The 18,007-nt window shown below is 39.6% G+C and overlaps 1 protein-coding gene and 1 long non-coding RNA gene across 3 annotated transcripts in view; both read left to right on the plus strand.

Moving 5' to 3' along the window:
- Positions 1–18,007, plus strand: part of LOC120215957 (DExH-box ATP-dependent RNA helicase DExH14) — a 57,230-nt gene that overhangs the window by 16,442 nt on the left and 22,781 nt on the right. For both annotated transcript variants that reach the window (XM_039213483.1, XM_039213484.1), the window contains 13 exons: positions 578–790; positions 1,078–1,233; positions 1,326–1,550; positions 1,638–1,739; positions 1,833–1,913; positions 2,028–2,108; positions 2,464–2,667; positions 2,772–2,888; positions 2,987–3,109; positions 3,525–3,614; positions 3,761–3,886; positions 4,006–4,068; positions 12,464–12,552. In XM_039213483.1, the coding sequence (XP_039069414.1) occupies positions 578–790; positions 1,078–1,233; positions 1,326–1,550; positions 1,638–1,739; positions 1,833–1,913; positions 2,028–2,108; positions 2,464–2,667; positions 2,772–2,888; positions 2,987–3,109; positions 3,525–3,614; positions 3,761–3,886; positions 4,006–4,068; positions 12,464–12,552 (1,670 nt within the window). The remainder of the gene's footprint in view (positions 1–577; positions 791–1,077; positions 1,234–1,325; positions 1,551–1,637; positions 1,740–1,832; positions 1,914–2,027; positions 2,109–2,463; positions 2,668–2,771; positions 2,889–2,986; positions 3,110–3,524; positions 3,615–3,760; positions 3,887–4,005; positions 4,069–12,463; positions 12,553–18,007) is intronic.
- LOC120215958 lies at positions 4,483–5,137 on the plus strand. Its single transcript, XR_005525004.1, has 2 exons — positions 4,483–4,615; positions 4,851–5,137. It is a non-coding gene; the product is annotated as an uncharacterized LOC120215958 (long non-coding RNA).

The following is an 18,007-nucleotide window of genomic DNA, read 5'->3' on the forward strand; positions in this document are numbered from 1 at the left end:
ACAAAGATCACAACAGATCCCAAATACAGTCTAAGAATTTACCCTATCCCTTTTTTCGCTAGTTCATCCGCTTCCCTATTCGCGTTCCTACTAATCACTCTAACAATTATTTCTTCCCTACTAACCATAGCAGCAATCTCCTTAACTATAAACTCATAGGATATAGGGCACCTAAAGGATCCTTTAGCCACTCAACAATGTTGCATTCCAAGATCAGCCGACCCTTTTCGCCCCAGTTAGACCCTTTGCAGAGGAGGATATAGGGCACCTCAAAGGGTCTGGTTAAGTTACAAGATGGGTATTCCTATATTCTTGGTGATTGTCATACTGGATATTTTCTGGGGATTTTAGATTGTGAGGTTGAAGATGAATGATTTTCCTTTCAGGGCGAATAAGGTGAGGGGGTGCAAGGAGAGGGATTGTTGTCTGACCACAATGATGCTTTTTTGCTTGACAATATAACACAAGTTCCTTCTATTGATATTACCATGTTCTTAGATGTTTGTTTGGCCTGATTCTAAAACCTCACTTTAAGAGGGTTTCTACATTGAATCTGTTGTGCTTTTATGTTTGTCAGGTTATTGCGGATCCATCTTTGAGTTTAAAGCAAAGATCTCTTATAATAGATGCTGCACGTTCACTAGACAAAGCTAAAATGATGCGATTTGATGAGAAAAGTGGGAATTTCTATTGTACAGAGCTTGGTCGTATTGCAAGTCACTTCTATATCCAATACTCGAGTGTTGAAACTTACAATGAAATGCTGAGACGCCATATGAATGACAGTGAGGTAAGTTGTTAGACGCATAAGATTTTACATGTTTCCATTAGTTTGAATACATTTTTTCATCTCTTTTGCTTTTGCTTTTACTTTAATGTTTTGTTCCATTTTCTTGACATTGTTACTCTTGGAGTTACGATGATTCAATGGCTGTTGATTCTGAATTCTTTAGTTTCTTCCCATGGTCCCTGGATGATCTATCTTTTAATTAGACTTATTGTTCTGTGATGGGGTTTTGACAGTTGCTTAAGACTAAGAAGTCTTTTCATAGTCCTCTCATTCTTCTATTGCTATAGGTAATTGAAATGGTTGCCCATTCTTCTGAATTTGAAAACATTGTTGTTCGAGAAGAAGAGCAGAATGAGCTAGAGATGCTGGCACGTACATCATGTCCATTAGAAGTTAGAGGAGGTCCTTCAAACAAATATGGGAAAATTTCAATTCTCATTCAGGTATTTGTTTCGTGTTCAGCGATGAAAACTTCTTTTTAGTTGCTAAGTGAATCAATTTGTTGCGACTAATGAGGTTGTTAAATAATTTGTAGCTCTACATATCAAGAGGCTCCATTGATTCCTTTTCATTGGTATCAGATGCTGCATATATAAGTGCTAGTTTGGCACGAATCATGCGTGCTTTGTTTGAAATATGCTTGCGCAAAGGCTGGTGTGAGATGACATTATTCATGTTAGAATACTGTAAGGCTGTGGATCGCCAAATTTGGCCTCATCAGCATCCGCTCAGACAATTTGATAAGGATCTTTCACTAGAAGTATGTCCCAATACTATTGTGAATTGATTGCTCAAAAGGATTCATTACTTTTTCTGTTTTTATGATAATTCATCTTTGCTGGTTTAGATATTAAGGAAGCTTGAAGAACGAGGGGCAGACTTAGATCGTCTTCATGAGATGGAAGAAAAAGACATCGGTGCTCTGATTCGTTATGCACCTGGAGGAAGGGTATCTATTTCAACTGTATTTATTTGTCTAACTTTTTATTGGAATGATGTCAAGATTTTTTCTAACCTTTTCATTCTCTTGGGATTATGGAAGTTGGTTAAGCAATATTTAGGGTATTTCCCTTGGATCCAGTTATCAGCCACTGTGAGTCCAATAACTAGGACTGTTTTAAAGGTAATTATCCTTTGAACTATTCTCTTTTCTTTAGCTTAAATCTTGAAGAGAGCTTTTAGTTTGTAGATTGGTATCAAATTAGGGTTCCTCTATGACAATAATTTCACTTTTCAGGTGGATTTGCTTATATCTTCTGATTTTATATGGAAAGATCGTTTTCATGGTGCCGCACAACGTTGGTGGATTCTTGTTGAGGTGCTAACTTGCTAGCTCTTTTCTAGGTTGTTTCATTTGCAGAGGAATTCAGCATAGGTGTCTGATTTGATTTCTTTCAGTGACAATTTATGACTATTTTGACTTACAAACTGGTCTCTCTCATGCAATATGCTGGTGTTTTTGGCTTTGATATCTTTCATATCTTCATTTTCACTGAATTGATCTTATCTTAACTTACTATTGTTTTTAACTAAATGTGTGATGTTTTGTTTTTGTTTAGATGTTATTGTGAACATGTTATGGCCTTTTCATCTTTTTGATTATTATTATTGATTAACATGTTTATGGGCATTAAAGATTTAGATTATCTTATTTTATGGAATATTTTGGACAGGACACCGAGAATGATCACATCTACCACTCCGAACTATTTACACTGACAAAGAAGATGGCTAGAGCAGAACCTCAGAAGCTTTCCTTTACTATACCAATATTTGAACCACATCCTCCTCAGTACTACATTCGTGCTGTTTCTGATTCTTGGTTGTATGCTGAGGCTTTCTACACCATATCATTCCAAAAACTAAAACTTCCAGAGGTTTTTATTCGTTCCTATTAACGATGTCAGAAACGTTTGATCAAACAGTGCTTGTCTACTTATTCTTGACAAAAATCTTCTAATATGGTATATGCTTCATACAGGATCGTACTACTCATACAGAGCTTCTTGATTTGAAGCCTCTGCCTGTAACATCACTTGGCAACAGCACTTATGAGTCCTTGTATAGCTTTTCACATTTTAATCCGATACAAACACAGGTTTGCTTCAATCAATTTACATTAGGTTATTGTTTATTGATGCCTTGTTCTAGATTTTAACTATGCTAATCTTTGTTTCTTTTCTCCTGTTATGTCAGATCTTTCATGTCCTGTATCACACAGATAACAATGTTCTATTAGGAGCTCCAACTGGTAGTGGGAAAACTATATCTGCTGAACTTGCTATGTTGCACCTCTTCAATACTCAGCCTGATATGAAGGTATGCGTGTTGATATTTTTATTGACATGATGAAAGAGATTGGTATAAAAGAAATAGGAAAGGAAAATAAAGGTTAAAGATAAAAGATAGCATCAAAATGAGTGCTTCTTGCTAACATACCTTTTGCCAGCCAGCAGCGAATTTTGGAGAAAGTAAATAATCTGTGTTTTAACGTTCTAATACATTGCCAAATGAACAGTAAGTCATTTACTGGATTTAGTACATCTGTGGCGTAGTCCCTTCACAGCTAACTGATTATGTGCTCTCTACCCTGCTCATATATTAGTTGGCATAGTCCCTAGTTTTATGTAAGAAAAATGTATGCATTCTGTCTTCTAGTTGAACTTGTGTTAACAATTTCTATCATCTTACATTTTTTATTGCTCTGTACCTGAAACGTGGTGACTTACTGCAGGTTATCTACATAGCACCTTTGAAGGCCATTGTACGTGAAAGGATGCATGATTGGAGGAAGCGTCTTGTCTCTCAGCTTGGAAAAGAAATGGTAATGATATTATTTTGAACCTAGAAGCATACATTCTGCATATGCATGCATATTTTTTTCATTATTCACTTGCATATGCACTTCTTAATCCATTGTTAACGGTTCTTTTTTGAAAGTTACTGATGTTATCTTACTTTTTTTATAAGGTTGAAATGACCGGAGATTATACTCCAGATTTGATGTCCCTTTTGTCTGCTGATATCATCATATCTACTCCTGAAAAGTGGGATGGTATTAGTCGGAATTGGCATAGTCGAAGCTATGTCACAAAGGTTTGCTTATAATTTTTTATTCTTGTTATTTGCCCTTCTAAAGATAATGCAAATACCAGCTGTATGTCATATGATAAGTTCTGGTGGCTGAGGATTAATGTGTTTAATATAATCAACAGGTCGGACTTATTATATTGGATGAGATTCACTTACTGGGAGCTGATCGTGGACCCATCCTTGAGGTATTTATCCTGTATTTTACTTTGATGTTCTTAGTGGATGTTTGGCTCACTTATGAAGTAACTTTTCTCCATCAAAAACAAAAATAAGGTGCAACATTCAAATTTTAATGATGTGGGAAGTACATTTAGGCTCACAAACAAAGCTATAATTTAAAGTTTGTTTTTAAATGCTAATTTTTAGTAACAAATACCAAATGGAATTATTTTACATTCTCATTTTATCCTTTAGTAATTCACAAAATATAAGGAGAGTCATTATTTCTGATTCATCTTCTGCATTTGGTTCAGTTCTTTGTTGTTTTTTACTTTTAGTTAAATTTTTTTTGATAGAATCTTTTAGTTAAAATTGTTTCTTGTTTCATTTATTTCTTCACAGCTCTAAATTTATTATGATTTGGCTTAATTAAGATTAGTCTATTTTGTTAGTAAAGATAAAATTATTATCAAATGGTTATCTTTTGGTGTTCTAAAACACTCTCTACTTTAAGTTTGTCAAACGTCATCTTAGCTTCTCTTTACAACACTTTAAGAACAAGACTTCTTACATGTCAGATTCCAGTTTCCTAAATAAGGAATACTGGTTGTATTAACTAGGATATTCTGTAAATATATTAGTGATTGTAATCCATAACTTTGAGGGATTTATTCTAGGTCAAATATTCCTAGAATCAGTCTTTTTCCTAGTTTAGAGTTTCCTAACTTAGGCTTATTATGGATATAAGAATCAATGTAAAATTTTTATGAATTCATTAATTGAATCAGGTCACTTTTTGACATTACAGAAGCTTCAATCAAGCCTAACTGGCCCTTCTTGTAGCTAGATTGTAACCAAATTAACATTTTCAAGATCCACAGGAAGTACGGATATAACAGATAACAGAAAAGGTGACACAAGTTGGTAAGAAAACAAGTTCTGTTTGGGCATTTGACCTATGCCCTTGGGAGGGAGGGATCATATAGGTAAAGAGTATAAAAAGGTTAAGGGAAATACAACTTTTTTTGATTGAAAATAGAGTATTTATAGAACAATACTCGGCCTAAAAGAAAATTCAAAATAATTTAAAAAACAGAAAGATAATGACCAACTACTAAAAAAATATCGTAATAATTCAAAACTAAACAGTTGACAAAGTCATGTACTGTTAAAATGGCTTTATAGGTCTGGGTTTTTTAAATATTGGCTATTTTTTTGGATAGAATATTAGGCTCATTAAAAACCCCCTTTTTCACCTCCTGTTATGCAAGTAACAGGAGGACAAAGAAAGGAGGAAAAGAGTTTTTTTGATTGAAAATAGAGTATTTATAGAACAATACTCGGCCTAAAAGAAAATTCAAAATAATTTAAAAAACAGAAAGATAATGACCAACTACTAAAAAAATATCGTAATAATTCAAAACTAAACAGTTTGACAAAGTCATGTACTGTTAAAATGGCTTTATAGGTCTGGGTTTTTTTAAATATTGGCTATTTTTTTTGGATAGAATATTAGGCCTCATTAAAAACCCCCTTTTTCACCCTCCATGTTATGCAAGTAACATGGAGGACAAAGAAAGGAGGAAAAGAGTGCCTAAAAATTTATAGATGAAACATTAGTACATCATAAGCAAACCCTCACAAGGAGAGAGAGAATGAGTGCGATTGGTAGAGAGAGAATTAGAGAACTTTCGGAAAAGTCCAGTGCCTCCAATGAGGAATGGACAGTGTTCATCAAAAATCTTAGTATTAGGGTCTCAAGACGTGTGTTAAGGGATTTTTTTAGTCCTTATGGTCAGATTCTGAGGATTTTTATTCCTCGGTTTTTAGAGAAGTCATCTTATAAGTCTTCTACTTTTGCTTTCGTTCAATTTGCTGAGGAAGGAAGTAGGAAGAAAGCAATTCAGTTTGTCGATGGGAAGTGGTTGGACGGGAGAAGACTCTTTGTAGGGGCTGCTAAGTACCAGAATGTTAAGAGGAGGGAATCTGTTCGAGGAAAGAGGTCGTCATTGGTTAAGCAGGGGCCTCAGGTTCCGTCAAGAAGTGGGAGGAAGGGTCAGTCGGTTGACAGCTTGAGGGATGGTAGTTCGTATAGGGAGGTAGTGCAGTCTGAGGCTGCAACTAATAGAGATCAAGTGTCAGGGTTTATCCGGAAAGGTACAAATCAAAGAGTAGAGGGCCAGGAGATGCGCACATCTGGAGTGGGGAAGGCGGTGAAGAAACCTTTGGACATTTACATCCCAACGGAGGATAGGACATGGCTGAGATCGTCCTTAACGGGCATTTGTAAGGAGAGGTTTGAAGTAGACTTTGTGCAGAGGGCTTTAAGGAACGAGGGTCTTAATGTCAAGGTGGTTAGGTGGGGATATGCAAGAAACGCCTGTTTGGTTGTTTTTCGTTCAGCGGAGGAGAAATTTGCTTTGATGGAGGACAAGTGGGAGACTTTATCTTTCTGGTTTGATAGGCTGGATCCTGTTATGGATGATGAGTGTGTGCCTTTACAGTATTGTGCAGTTTCTTTGATCGGAGTCCTGTTAAACTGTTGGTCTGCCCCTTTTTTCACTAGTTTGGCTTCGAGATGGGGTAAGTTGGTGAAGATTCAGGAGCAAACAACTAGAAGATCGGATTGTAGAGTGGCTCAGCTGCTGTTGAGGATCGAAAGTCCTTTTGATATTCCTCCCCATGTTTCTGTTACTACATTGGGTAGGTCGTTTAAGATCATGATTAAGGTGGAAGGAACTGATGATTTTTTTCCAGTACTGGAAGATGAGGTGGAAGAGGTCGGATCGGTACATCCCTGCGAGGGTAGTTCCTCCGACGGGAGCCAAGGGGTTGACGTTCACGGTCAGGATGGGCAGCTGGGGACCTGTGCTGTGTCAGATTCTTTGAATAGGGTGAAAGCATGGGTAAGGGATTATTCTTGTGGGCGTGGTACGCGTATCAAGGGGAATGAGTTTGAGAATGTTGGTTTAAAGGATATGGGGGATGTGAATGTTTGCTATGGGGAGACAGCAAGTGGTGGGAATCCAAGTCAGCAGGAAGGTGGGGGGGACTTTATTGAAGGTTGTAAAAGGGGTTTGGGACTTGGAGATTTTTCTCTTCCTGTCGATAAGGCCCAGCCGGATTTTAATGAGGAATGCCTTGTCTCTCATAAGGTGGTTTGTCCCTCTGGGCCGGCTTGTAATTGGGCCGAGGACAATTGTTGTTCTCATTCCAACATTAGATCAGACCTTCCTGCAGAAGATGGCAGTTTTTTGGTGGGGAGGATGTGCACTAGGGAGGAGGGGGAGTCTTCTCAATGTGGCCAGGAGGCTCGCCTGGTTTTTGAGCAGTCTGATGGGCAGAGAGGTAGCCTTGGGGATCTCTGTCCGGGTACTATTTCAGTGGGTCCTTTGAACATGAAAGTGGTCATGGAGGGCCTCAGTTTAAACATTAATGAGGATTGCTGTTCTAATTCGAGTGTTAGAGATCCTATTTCGTCTCCTCGTGATAGAACCAGTCCAGTCAAGGTCCTTTCACGATCCAACAACCTTAGTTCTCAGAGACGGTTTAGGGTGCCCCCTACTCACTCTGGCAGTGTGGGCTCGGAAGGTGAAGTGGTCATTAATTTCTGTGATAGAGTTTATAGTAGGGTGTTTAGGAGTTTGGTCAGGGATTCCTTGGACCAAGACAGGGAACTCACGCAGTCTGCGCAGGATTATGTGGAAGCTAGGATAGAAGCTGTTGCTACTAGGGAGGTTTGTGACATGCTGGGAATTTTGTTTAAAGGGGGAAATCAGTTGTTAGAAGAGGAGATTGTTAAGTTGCAGCTGAAGGGGCCTTGTAATGATTCCTGATCGACTGAGTAGGAGTGTTTGGGGGTGTTGTGAGGTTTTTTGCGCATGTCTAATCTTAAATTTATTACTTGGAATGTTAGGGGGCTAGGGAAGAAGGAAAAAATTAGAGCAGTGGCTAGGATGGTCTATTTTGAAAAGTCGGGGGCTTGATGTGTTTGTGGAATGAGGATGTTTTCGAGGTCTGTTCTGAGCATAAGGACAGAAGATTCTTGGCTCTTTCAAGGAGGTTTAAGTTGAGTAATTTTGAGTGTGTTATAATAAATGTATATGGCCCATCGGTAGAGGCTGACAAAGAAGAGTTTTTTAGAGAGTTCATGTGTTATGTGGGTAGTTTGTCTGTGCCTGTTTGTATAGGGGGGATTTCAATGCTTATCTCGTTCCGGAAGAGAAATGTGGTTTTACTCAGAATTGGCACTCTATGGATTTGTTTAGATCTTTTATTCATCTTTATAACCTGATGGACTTACCGCTGGTAGGGGGCGTTTCACTTGGTGTAATTTTAGAGAGTCCCCCACTTGGGTTAGGCTGGACAGATTTCTTATTACTGGATCATTTTTAAATTTTCTTCCTAATGTGATCCAAAGAATGCTTCCTAAATCCCTTTCGGATCATAATCCTGTCGTGTTAGTTGAGGAAAGTTTTAATTGGGGTCCTAAGCCGTTTCGTTTTTTTAACTATCTTCTTGAGGAGGAGGGGTTTGCTGGGGTGGTTGAAAATTCTATTGCAATTTTGAGGAATGGTCTCGGGGCTAGGGGCTTATTCTCCCTTCTCAAAGAAACTAAGCTAGCCATAAAGAACTGGCCTAGGATTAATCATAGAGGGTTTTCGGTAGAAATCTCAGATTTGGAGGAGAGGATTAATGGATTGGAGCTGAAATTTCAGAGTGGGGGGATCTCTGCTCAAGAAAGGGAGTTGCTTGTCTGTTCGAGGAAGGAACTGTGGAATTTGCATAGGAAGGAGGAGAGTATTTGGTTACAGCGGTCTAGATTGAAGTGGATTAGCGAGGGGGATAAAAACACCAAGTTTTTCCACCTTTGTGCACTTAATAGAAGCAGAATTAACTCCATTTCTGCATTGAAGGTGGGTGGTGTGGTTGTTTCGGACCCTGTTCAGCTGAGAGGCTCTATCTATGACTATTTCAAGGCTGTCTATAACTCGAATTCAGCTCTTGAGGTGGATGCTATGGATTTGAACTTTGCTAAACTGAATCATGATCAGGTGACAGTTCTTGAAAGGCATTTCTCTGAGCTAGAAGTGTGGGAGGCAATATCTCAGTCGGACAGCTCCAAAGCACCGGGTCCTGATGGTTTTACGATGGGGTTTTTTAAGAAATTCTGGCCCAGCCTGAAGGTTTTATTATGAAGTTTGTTGAAGATTTCTACAATGGAAGGAATTGGGAGCATGGGGTTAACCACGCTTTTATTACTTTGATTCCAAAGATCAGTAACCCGGAAGGAATTGAAGACTACAGACCAATCAGCCTAGTTGGCAGTCTGTACAAAATTATTTCCAAAGTTCTGTCTAGAAGGCTTGTGTCTGTCATTACAAATATTATAAGCCCTACACAGTTTGCCTTTATCCCGGGTAGGCAGCTGCACGAATGTGCTTTCTTAGCTAATGAAGCTATTGATTTTTGGAGGAAAAAGGGGAGGAAAGGCGTTGTTTTTAAGGCTGATTTTCGGCGTGCTTACGATTCGGTAGAATGGCCGATATTATTGAGGCTTTTGAAAGTTATGGGATTCAGAGATAAGTGGATTTCTTGGATTAATCTCTGCATATCTTCTGCTTCTATTTCGGTTCTTGTTAATGGTTCTCCCACTGAGGAATTTATGATGGGCAAAGGGTTAAGACAAGGCTGCAGTTTGTCTCCTCAGCTCAGCTATTTAATATAGTCGGGGAACTGCTGAACCTTATGCTGGTAAAGGCTGCTGATAATGGTTTGTTTGAAGGATTTAGTATTGGTAGGGAGAATAATCGTTTCTTGTTGACTCACTTACAATTTGCAGACGATCTAATTATTTTCTGCAGGGACTCTCCTACTCAAATTTTGAATGTTAGGAGAGTGTTGAGGATCTTTAGTCTAATGTCAGGGTTAAATCTTAATTTATCCAAGAGTAAGTTGTTCGGTGTTAACTTGGGAGAGGAACTTTTAGAAGAAAGGGCTTCGGTGGTAGGCTGTGGAGTGGGTGCTCTGCCTATGTCTTATCTTGGTCTTCCGGTTGGTACTTCCAAGAACTCTGATATGCTGTGGGAACCGGTGATCCAGAATTTTTCTTCGAAGTTAGCGGGTTGGAAAGCTTCAACTCTATCGTTAGCGGGGAGATTGGTGTTAGTGAAGACGGTGCTGTCGTCCTTGCCGATTTTCTTCATGTCCATTTTTAAAATCCCCCCTAAGGTTAATCGTAAGCTGAATTCTATAATGGCTAGTTTCCTTTGGGGGGAAGGTCCAGAAAGAAAACAGATTCATTGGGTTAATTGGAATTTGGTGTGTCAACCGTTTGACGAGGGGGGCTTGGGTGTCTTGGACCTGAGATTGATCAATCGAGTGCTACTTGGGAAGTGGGTTTGGAAGTTTGCTAACGAGAAGGATTCATTATGGAAGAACTTGCTCTGCTGCATTCACAATAGCAGTAACTTATCCTTATCTTTAAGTTCGGCAGTTTCTCCTCAAGACTCTTGGGTTTGGAGAGGTATTAGGAGTAACTATGAGAAGAGGGATGAAATTGGTGACTGCTTGAGGTCAAACTCGAAGATGCAAGTGGGGAATGGTAAATCTATTGCATTTTGGAATGATGTTTGGGTAAATAATTCAACTTTTAGAGAACAATTTCCAAGGATTTTTGCTCTTTCTATTAATAAAGGGGGGAGAGTTGCTGATTTTGGTAGTCAGGAAATCAGTGGTTGGGTTTGGAATATTCAATTACGGAGGAATTTATGTGACTGGGAACTTGATCAGTGGATTTCCCTGATGTCTTTGTTGGATAATATTGGATTGTTGGAGTCAGTTGATGATTTTTTGGCCTGGTCTGGGATTGGTGATGGTCAGTTCTCGGCTAAATCATGTAGATTGACTATCTCGGGCAGATCTAGAGGGAATTTCCAGTGGAGCAGTTGGGTGTGGTCTGGTTTCGCTGCTCCAAAGGTTCAAACTTTTTTGTGGCAGTTATCCCATTATAAAGTGGTTGTTAGAGTAGAGCTGAAAAAGCGCGGGGTACCATTGGAAAATGTTCTATGTCCTTTATGTCTCAAGGCTGATGAGACAATTCAACATCTTTTTATTGTGTGTCCGATTGCAGGGGAGTTATGGAGCAGGTTCCTTTGTCTTTGGGATGTAGTAACTGTTCTGCCTAAGGATCCTCAGTCTCTATTGTGCTCTTGGCCTCATCTTATGGCTTCGTCTTCTATTTGGAAGTTTATCCCCGGGTGTTGTTTTATGGTCTACTTGGATAGCTAGGAATTCGGTGGTGTTCGAAAACGGTAAACTTGACTTGGCTTTACTGTTTTTCATCTCCAAATTCAGGCTGGCAAACTGGTTTTTAGCAAAATATCCTAAGGCAAATATCCAGGTTGATTTATTGGTAGGGGATCCAAGGCTTGCTGACTCTATTGGAGTTTGCCCTCCTAAGCTGAGGAAGGATACGTGTTGGCTCCCCCCTCCACCTGATTTCTTTAAGTTCAATGTGGATGGGGCGGTAAGGTCTGATGGTTTACAAGGAGGGATAGGGGGAATTTTGAGAGACTCGAACGACTCTAAGCTTATCTCCTTCTCTACTGCTGTGGGTCCTGGTCCGCCTTTGTTTGCTGAGTTGAAAGCAATCAAAGAGGGAATTGCTGTTTTTCTTTCATCTCATTGGGCGGGGAAAGGTAGATTAGTGTTAGAGAGTGATTGTTCTACGGTAGTGGATTGGATCTTGAGGCCTTTTTTGACCCCCTCTTTTTTCAGGTCTTTGGTCGGGGACATTGCTGCCCTAGTTTCTGCTAAGGACATTTTGGTTAGATGGGTCCCTAGGAGCTGTAATTGTGAGGCAGACAAGCTAGCTAAGGAGGGGATAGGTTGAACGTTTTGAGTGTCTTCGTTGTTAAGTTGTGTTTCTGTTAGGTTTTGTCATTGTAAAGTGTATCTTATGTAATTCGGTTTATTAATAAAATTGAGGTACTCTTTTCCTCCTTCAGCTTGTTGCCTCTTTTTAAGAGGCAACGATGACAGAGGTTTTTAACGAGACCTCCTATTCCTATCAAAAAAAAAAAAAAATAAGCAGACCCTCACAATCTGCTAACATCCCCATGAATTACATAAACCGTGCTGGGTCTAGTTATGGATATGAATCATACTAGAAACCGTGCTAATGTCATAGAGCACAGTAGCACAATATTCATTTAGCTGATAGCACATGATAGGGAACGGTTGGCTATCATTGTTGAACCACAGCTGATTAGAGGATTTTAGGTCCCACATCGGGCTATTTAATTTGTAGACATCTTTTGTAAATTGCAACAATTTTCTTAACTAATTGATTGGATGAATTCTGCTTTTAATTTTGCGTGAATTCTCTATCATCATGTCAGTTGAAAATTATTTTTCCAGGTTATTGTCTCAAGGATGAGGTACATATCATCACAAACAGAGCGTCGAGTGCGGTTTGTTGGGCTCTCCACGGCTTTGGCAAATGCAGGGTATGTACTATTTTATGTTTCCCTCAACTTTTATTGACCCTTCCTGCATGTGTTTATCCTCGTGTTCTTGTTATATCCATTTAAATTTAGAATAACTGGACCTTTGAAAGCTTGAAGCTACTTAATGTAGTGATACCAATTTTTTCTCTTTATGCTTAATGCCTACAATGTTCACATTTCAAGTTTTATAGCTGCATTATTTTTCATCTAGACGATCTGTGAAGCTTTTAGTTTCTTAAAACAGTTGTCAATTGACATCTAAACTTATTTTTCAAAACTCAAAAGTTTCAATTGATTGCATTTGCCCCCTTTCAATGCATTTGAACCTTCTCTACATGGAAGTATTATTTCTTGAAACAATGTAAGTGGTGCGTACGTATCAATTGCTGTATTAGAAACCTTTTTGTTGTCTCTCAATTTCCTACATTATCTTTAACTCGAATTATTGCGTACATTTATTTTTTACCAAGTAACTCGTTGAACCAAAGTCTATTTTAGTTTAAATTGAAACCAAGGAGTAATCAATTTGTGTTTATGAACAAATTGAATTGGCCTGAAAATTGGCTGCCTGATTATCTCCTTTACAGTAACAGGCCATAGAATTCTAATTTTTCGATTACTATTCAAGGAGAATATTTTGACCCACAAAGGCCTATAGAGGAGGTATAGGTTTAGAGAATGTCTGCTTAATTAGGTTTATGGCTTTAGGGTTTAAAAAGGGAAAATATCCGAGTTTGGTTTTTATAATAAGGGGTTTGGTGTTGGGACATACAGTTTCGAAGAAATTTATTGGACTGGGAAGTAGAGCAGTGGATGGAACTACTATCGTTACTAGGTAATGCTAGTATTCGGGTTGATGCGGATGATCAATGTGTTTGGACGGGGAATGGGGAAGGCGTTTATTTGGTTAAATCATGTGTTAGGTTAATGTCAGAAGGGTCTGCTGAAGATCCGATTTGGTTGAAACTGGTTTGGATAGGTTATGCTACTCCAAGAGTGGAGGTGTTTATGTGGCAGGTCTTTCATCAAAAAGTGGTTAAATCGGAACTTTTAAAGTGTGGTGTTAATGGGATAGAGAACACTTTATGCCCGCTATGTGGTGTGCATCAAGAACCGGTATCTCACCTATTCTTTTCGTGCTCGATTGCGTGGGCTCTTTGGGGGTGTTTCTTAAGATTGTGGAATTTATCTACGATCCTTCCAGAGCATCCTAACGTCTTCTTATCATCTTGGGAAAGTCTTGCTCCAAAGTTTATAATCTGGAATTTTATTCTGGTAGTCGTTTTATGGTCTGTTTGGAAGTGTCGAAATCATGTGATCTTCGATAAGGGAAACAATGATTTTAATCAATTGTTCTTTTTAGATAGATATAGAGTGGCGGAGTGGTTTTCAGCGAAATATCCTAATTTTCCAGTTCTCTTTGATTGCCTTGTTGGCGACCCGAAGCTGGCTGATTCGAGCAATCCGTCCATGAAAACTAATCCATCACCGGTCTTGTAGAGTCCCCCTCCCATGGTTTCTTTAAAAATTAATGTGGATGGGGCAGTACAAAGAGATTGGGAAAGCAGCGGTATTGGGGGAATACTACGAAATGAGGAGGGCAAGGTTTTGGGCTCTTTTTCGGCTTCAACTGATTCAGGTCCCCCTATTTTAGCTGAATTGAAGGCCATCCAAGCCGGTTTAGCTCTGGTTGAGGAATCAAAGTGGTGTGGCAAGGGTAGGCTAATTGTTGAGTCCGACTCAGTGAATGCAGTTAAATGGATTAAGAACCCAAATTTGTATCCCAGTTTTTTCACAACTAGTTAAGGATATTGTTAATGTTGTTATAGATCATATTGCCATTTTAAGGTTTGTAAAAAGGTCTGTGAATTGGGAGGCTGACAGCTTGGCTAAGGCGGGTATAGCTTGGCTGGCATGCCAGGTAGAGAGAGAAAGAGAGAGTTTGTATCTAGAAGTTCAACCTCCGATGAGGAATGGACCGTCTTTGTTGATAATCTTAGTAAGAGAGTTACTAGAAGTGAATTAAGAGAGATTTTCAATTATTATGGTAGAGTTGTGAGGGTCTTTATTCCAAGTTTTACAGATAAACCGAATTATAAATCATCCACGTTTGCTTTTGTGCAATTTGCGTTGGAGGCTGGTAGAAGAAGAGCTGTTCAATACGTTAATGGAACGCTGATTGACGGGAAGAGAGTCTCAGTGGGGGTCGCAAGATATAAGAAGGATAGGAGGAGTGAACCAGTTGGGAAGAACTATCAGTGGGAAGGAAACAAGTCAATTAGAGAGGTCAAAGGTAAACAACAGGTGGTTCTGGATAAATCGAGAAGCTTGAGGGATGGCCGATCGTTTCAGGAGGTGCTGAAAGTGGATATCAGAAGGGGGATTGGAGCAGGATGCAGTGGAAAAGCAGGGAGGTCATGAGAAGAATGAGGGGTTCGAGGTCAAATTGGTAAATTGGGGATATGTTCGGAATGATTGTATTGTTATGTTCAATTCGAATGAAGAGTTCGTAGAGGCATGGTCGAATCGCCAAGAGAAGTTATCTTCTTGGTTTCATTGGGTATCTCCGTTGTTGAATGAGGGAGGTGTTTCTTCGGCGTATTGTTTGGTTGAGTTGGTAGGATTACCATTTCTGTGCTGGTCGGAACATTTCTTGGAGAAACTTGCAGGTACGTGGGGGGAGTTCGTTAGTATCATGGAGGAGACTAGAAAGAGAGAGGATCTCTCTGCAGCGAGACTGTTGTTAAGGGTTGCTAGTCCCTTTGACGTTCCTGAATTTACAAATGTAGGGTCCTATGGTAGATCCTTTAAAGTTAAAATTAATTCGGGATCGAAGTGTACTAATTTCTCAATTGCAATAGAAGAAGAGTGGAAGAAGGTCTCAGTAGAAGGGTACTGTGCAGATCCTTCGAAGGAGGAAGAAGATGGAAGTTTTGAGAGGTAAATTATGAGGGGGTTCGGTCCAAGGAGGGCACATGTTTTCAGCAAACACAAGATAGTGGATGCTATGAAAGAGTTGGGGAACATTCTAGGAATAATAAATCAGGCACGGAACTCAAAACTAATGGGTTGTCAGTTAATTTAGTGGATGGCCACAAGGCTGATTTTTTAAAGGAGGTCGTTGAGGGAAGTGGGGCTAAGGTAGGCAGGAGGTAGAGAAATATGACAGCGTTGAACATGAAGGTGGAATATTCTCAGAAAAACAATTCTCTTTCGGAATCCAGCAGTATTGGGTGTCAGAGAAGTTTCAATTGGAACTAGATCCTACTAGGGATTTTGCGTCTTGGGCTGAGAGAGGATGTGGGTCACAGCTCTTCAGCCCATTCCGATTCGGATTGGGAGGTGCACTCCCATGTCTATAAAATTTTACCTGCTGGGCGGGTCGTGAAGGTCTCTCGTGACGGGCATCTTCTTAACAATAAGGTTCAGTCTTCCGACTGTTTAGGGGAGGTAAGTGGTAATTTTATTGAGAAGTCTATGGAAGGTCGACAGGAACCTGAGGTTAATGGTTTGGGAGAGCAAATTGTAGGCTCTGCTCGTAAGGAGGAGTCCAGTAAAATCAAAGTGAAGAGTTCTAGGAGATGGAAGTTGGGTTATCAGGTTTCTAAATGCATGTCTATCAGAAGTGCACAGGATTGTAGGAGGGGTTGTGGTCGTTTTGCTAGAGTTTATAGAAGGTCAAGAGCCAGAAGAGTCTGGTTATGCTCGGGTATTGTTAAGGAAAATTTGTGTTTGGAAGGCATTCAGAATCAGAAGCATAATCAGAGTAGTGGTGATATGGCTAACTGTCAGCAGCTTTCCCTTAGAATTCGGGAAAATGGTCTAGGTTTCTTTAACAATAGTTCTGTCCCTGTTCAGAGTACTTCGGTGGTTCCCCTGGTTAGCAGTTCAGTTTCTCCTCCTAAGGGAACATATTCTATTATTGCCTCTTGTTCTCGTAAAGATTATAGAAGGAAAAGAAGAGGCTTAATTTCAGAAGCTTTGGGCTTAGCGGAGATTTCAACGGTGTATTCTAGTACCTTTAATAAACTATTGGAGGAAGCTTTGGAAACTTGGGATGTATGTCAGATGTTAGGTATTTCGTTCAAGGAAGGGAGGGAGGCTTTTATCAAAAAATTTCTAAGTCTTGAGAAAGGCGAGGAGGTGGTTTTGGAAGGTTGATATGTTGTTTAAGTTCTGTTGGCTGAAGGGTGCAGTTTTGGCGTTTTGGAGTAAAGCTTTTTTATGAATCATCTTTGTATTCTGTCGTGGAATATTAGAGGTTTAGGTAGGAGAGAAAAGTCGGTGGCTTTTGCTAGACTAGTAAAGAAGGGGGTGTCTTGGGTCTCCTACTCAGGGGTCGAAGGGGGGGTTAATCAGTTTGTGGAATGAGAATGTGTTCAATGTCTCCAATCACCATGTTCACAGTAGGTTTTTGGCTCTGGTGGGAAATTTTATGCACGATCCTAAGGAGTTCGTTTTTATTAACGTCTATGGCCCTGCTATTGAAGACGAAAAGGAGGATTTTTTTCGGGAGTTGTTGAACTTTGTTATGTCATGGAATCTCCCGGTGTGTATTGGGGGGGATTTTAATGCATATCTTGATGCGGAAGAGAAGCTTGGGAAATCCCAGAATTGGCATACCATTAGTATCTTTAGATCTTTTGTGCAACAAGCTAATATGATGGATTTACCTATGTCAGGAGGAAATTTTACATGGTGCAGTAATAGAGAAGTCTCTACTTGGGTTAGACTTGATCGTTTCCTCATATGTGGCAGATTCCTGAACAGTTTTCCCAAGATTTCTCAGGCACTGTTATCGAAATCAATTTCAGATCACAATCCGGTTTTGCTGGAGGATGTTAATCTGAATTGGGGCCCTAAACCCTTTAGATTCTTTAATTTTCTTCTTCAGGAACAAGGCTTCAATTCTTTTGTTGGAAAATTGTTAGCAGTAGAGAAGAATAAGATTAATAACGGGGGTATTTTTCGGGTACTACAAGCTGCTAAAAAACAGATCAGACGCTGGCCCGATAGTAGTCATTTAAGGCTGCCAGATTCCATTTCGATTGGAAGCTGAGATAGCTGGTTTAGAAACTAAGTCACAATGTGGAATTTTATCCTAGGGGGAGTGGGATCAGTTGACTGAGTTCAAGGAGCTGTGGAGGTTGTTAAGGATTGAAGAGAGTATTTGGTGTCAGAAATCCAGAAGTAGATGGATTAAAAATGGCGACAGGAATACAAGGTTTTTTCATCTATCGGCGTTGAAAAGGAGTAGAGTAAATTGTATTCATACATTAAATATTAATGGAGAACTGGTCTCGGATAAGGACAAAATTAGAGGTGGTGTGTTCAACTTCTTCAATTCTGCGTACAATTCCAATTCTGCATTGGAGGTGAAGGATTTGAATTTTGATTTTGCGCAATTAACAGCTTCGCAAAGTGGTTTTTTGGAGGCGGAATTCTCTGAGTTAGA

Source organism: Hibiscus syriacus, unplaced genomic scaffold (assembly GCF_006381635.1).
Source record: "Hibiscus syriacus cultivar Baekdansim isolate YM2019G1 unplaced genomic scaffold, ASM638163v2 tig00110156_pilon, whole genome shotgun sequence".
In the NCBI taxonomy this organism is placed as follows: domain Eukaryota; kingdom Viridiplantae; phylum Streptophyta; class Magnoliopsida; order Malvales; family Malvaceae; genus Hibiscus; species Hibiscus syriacus.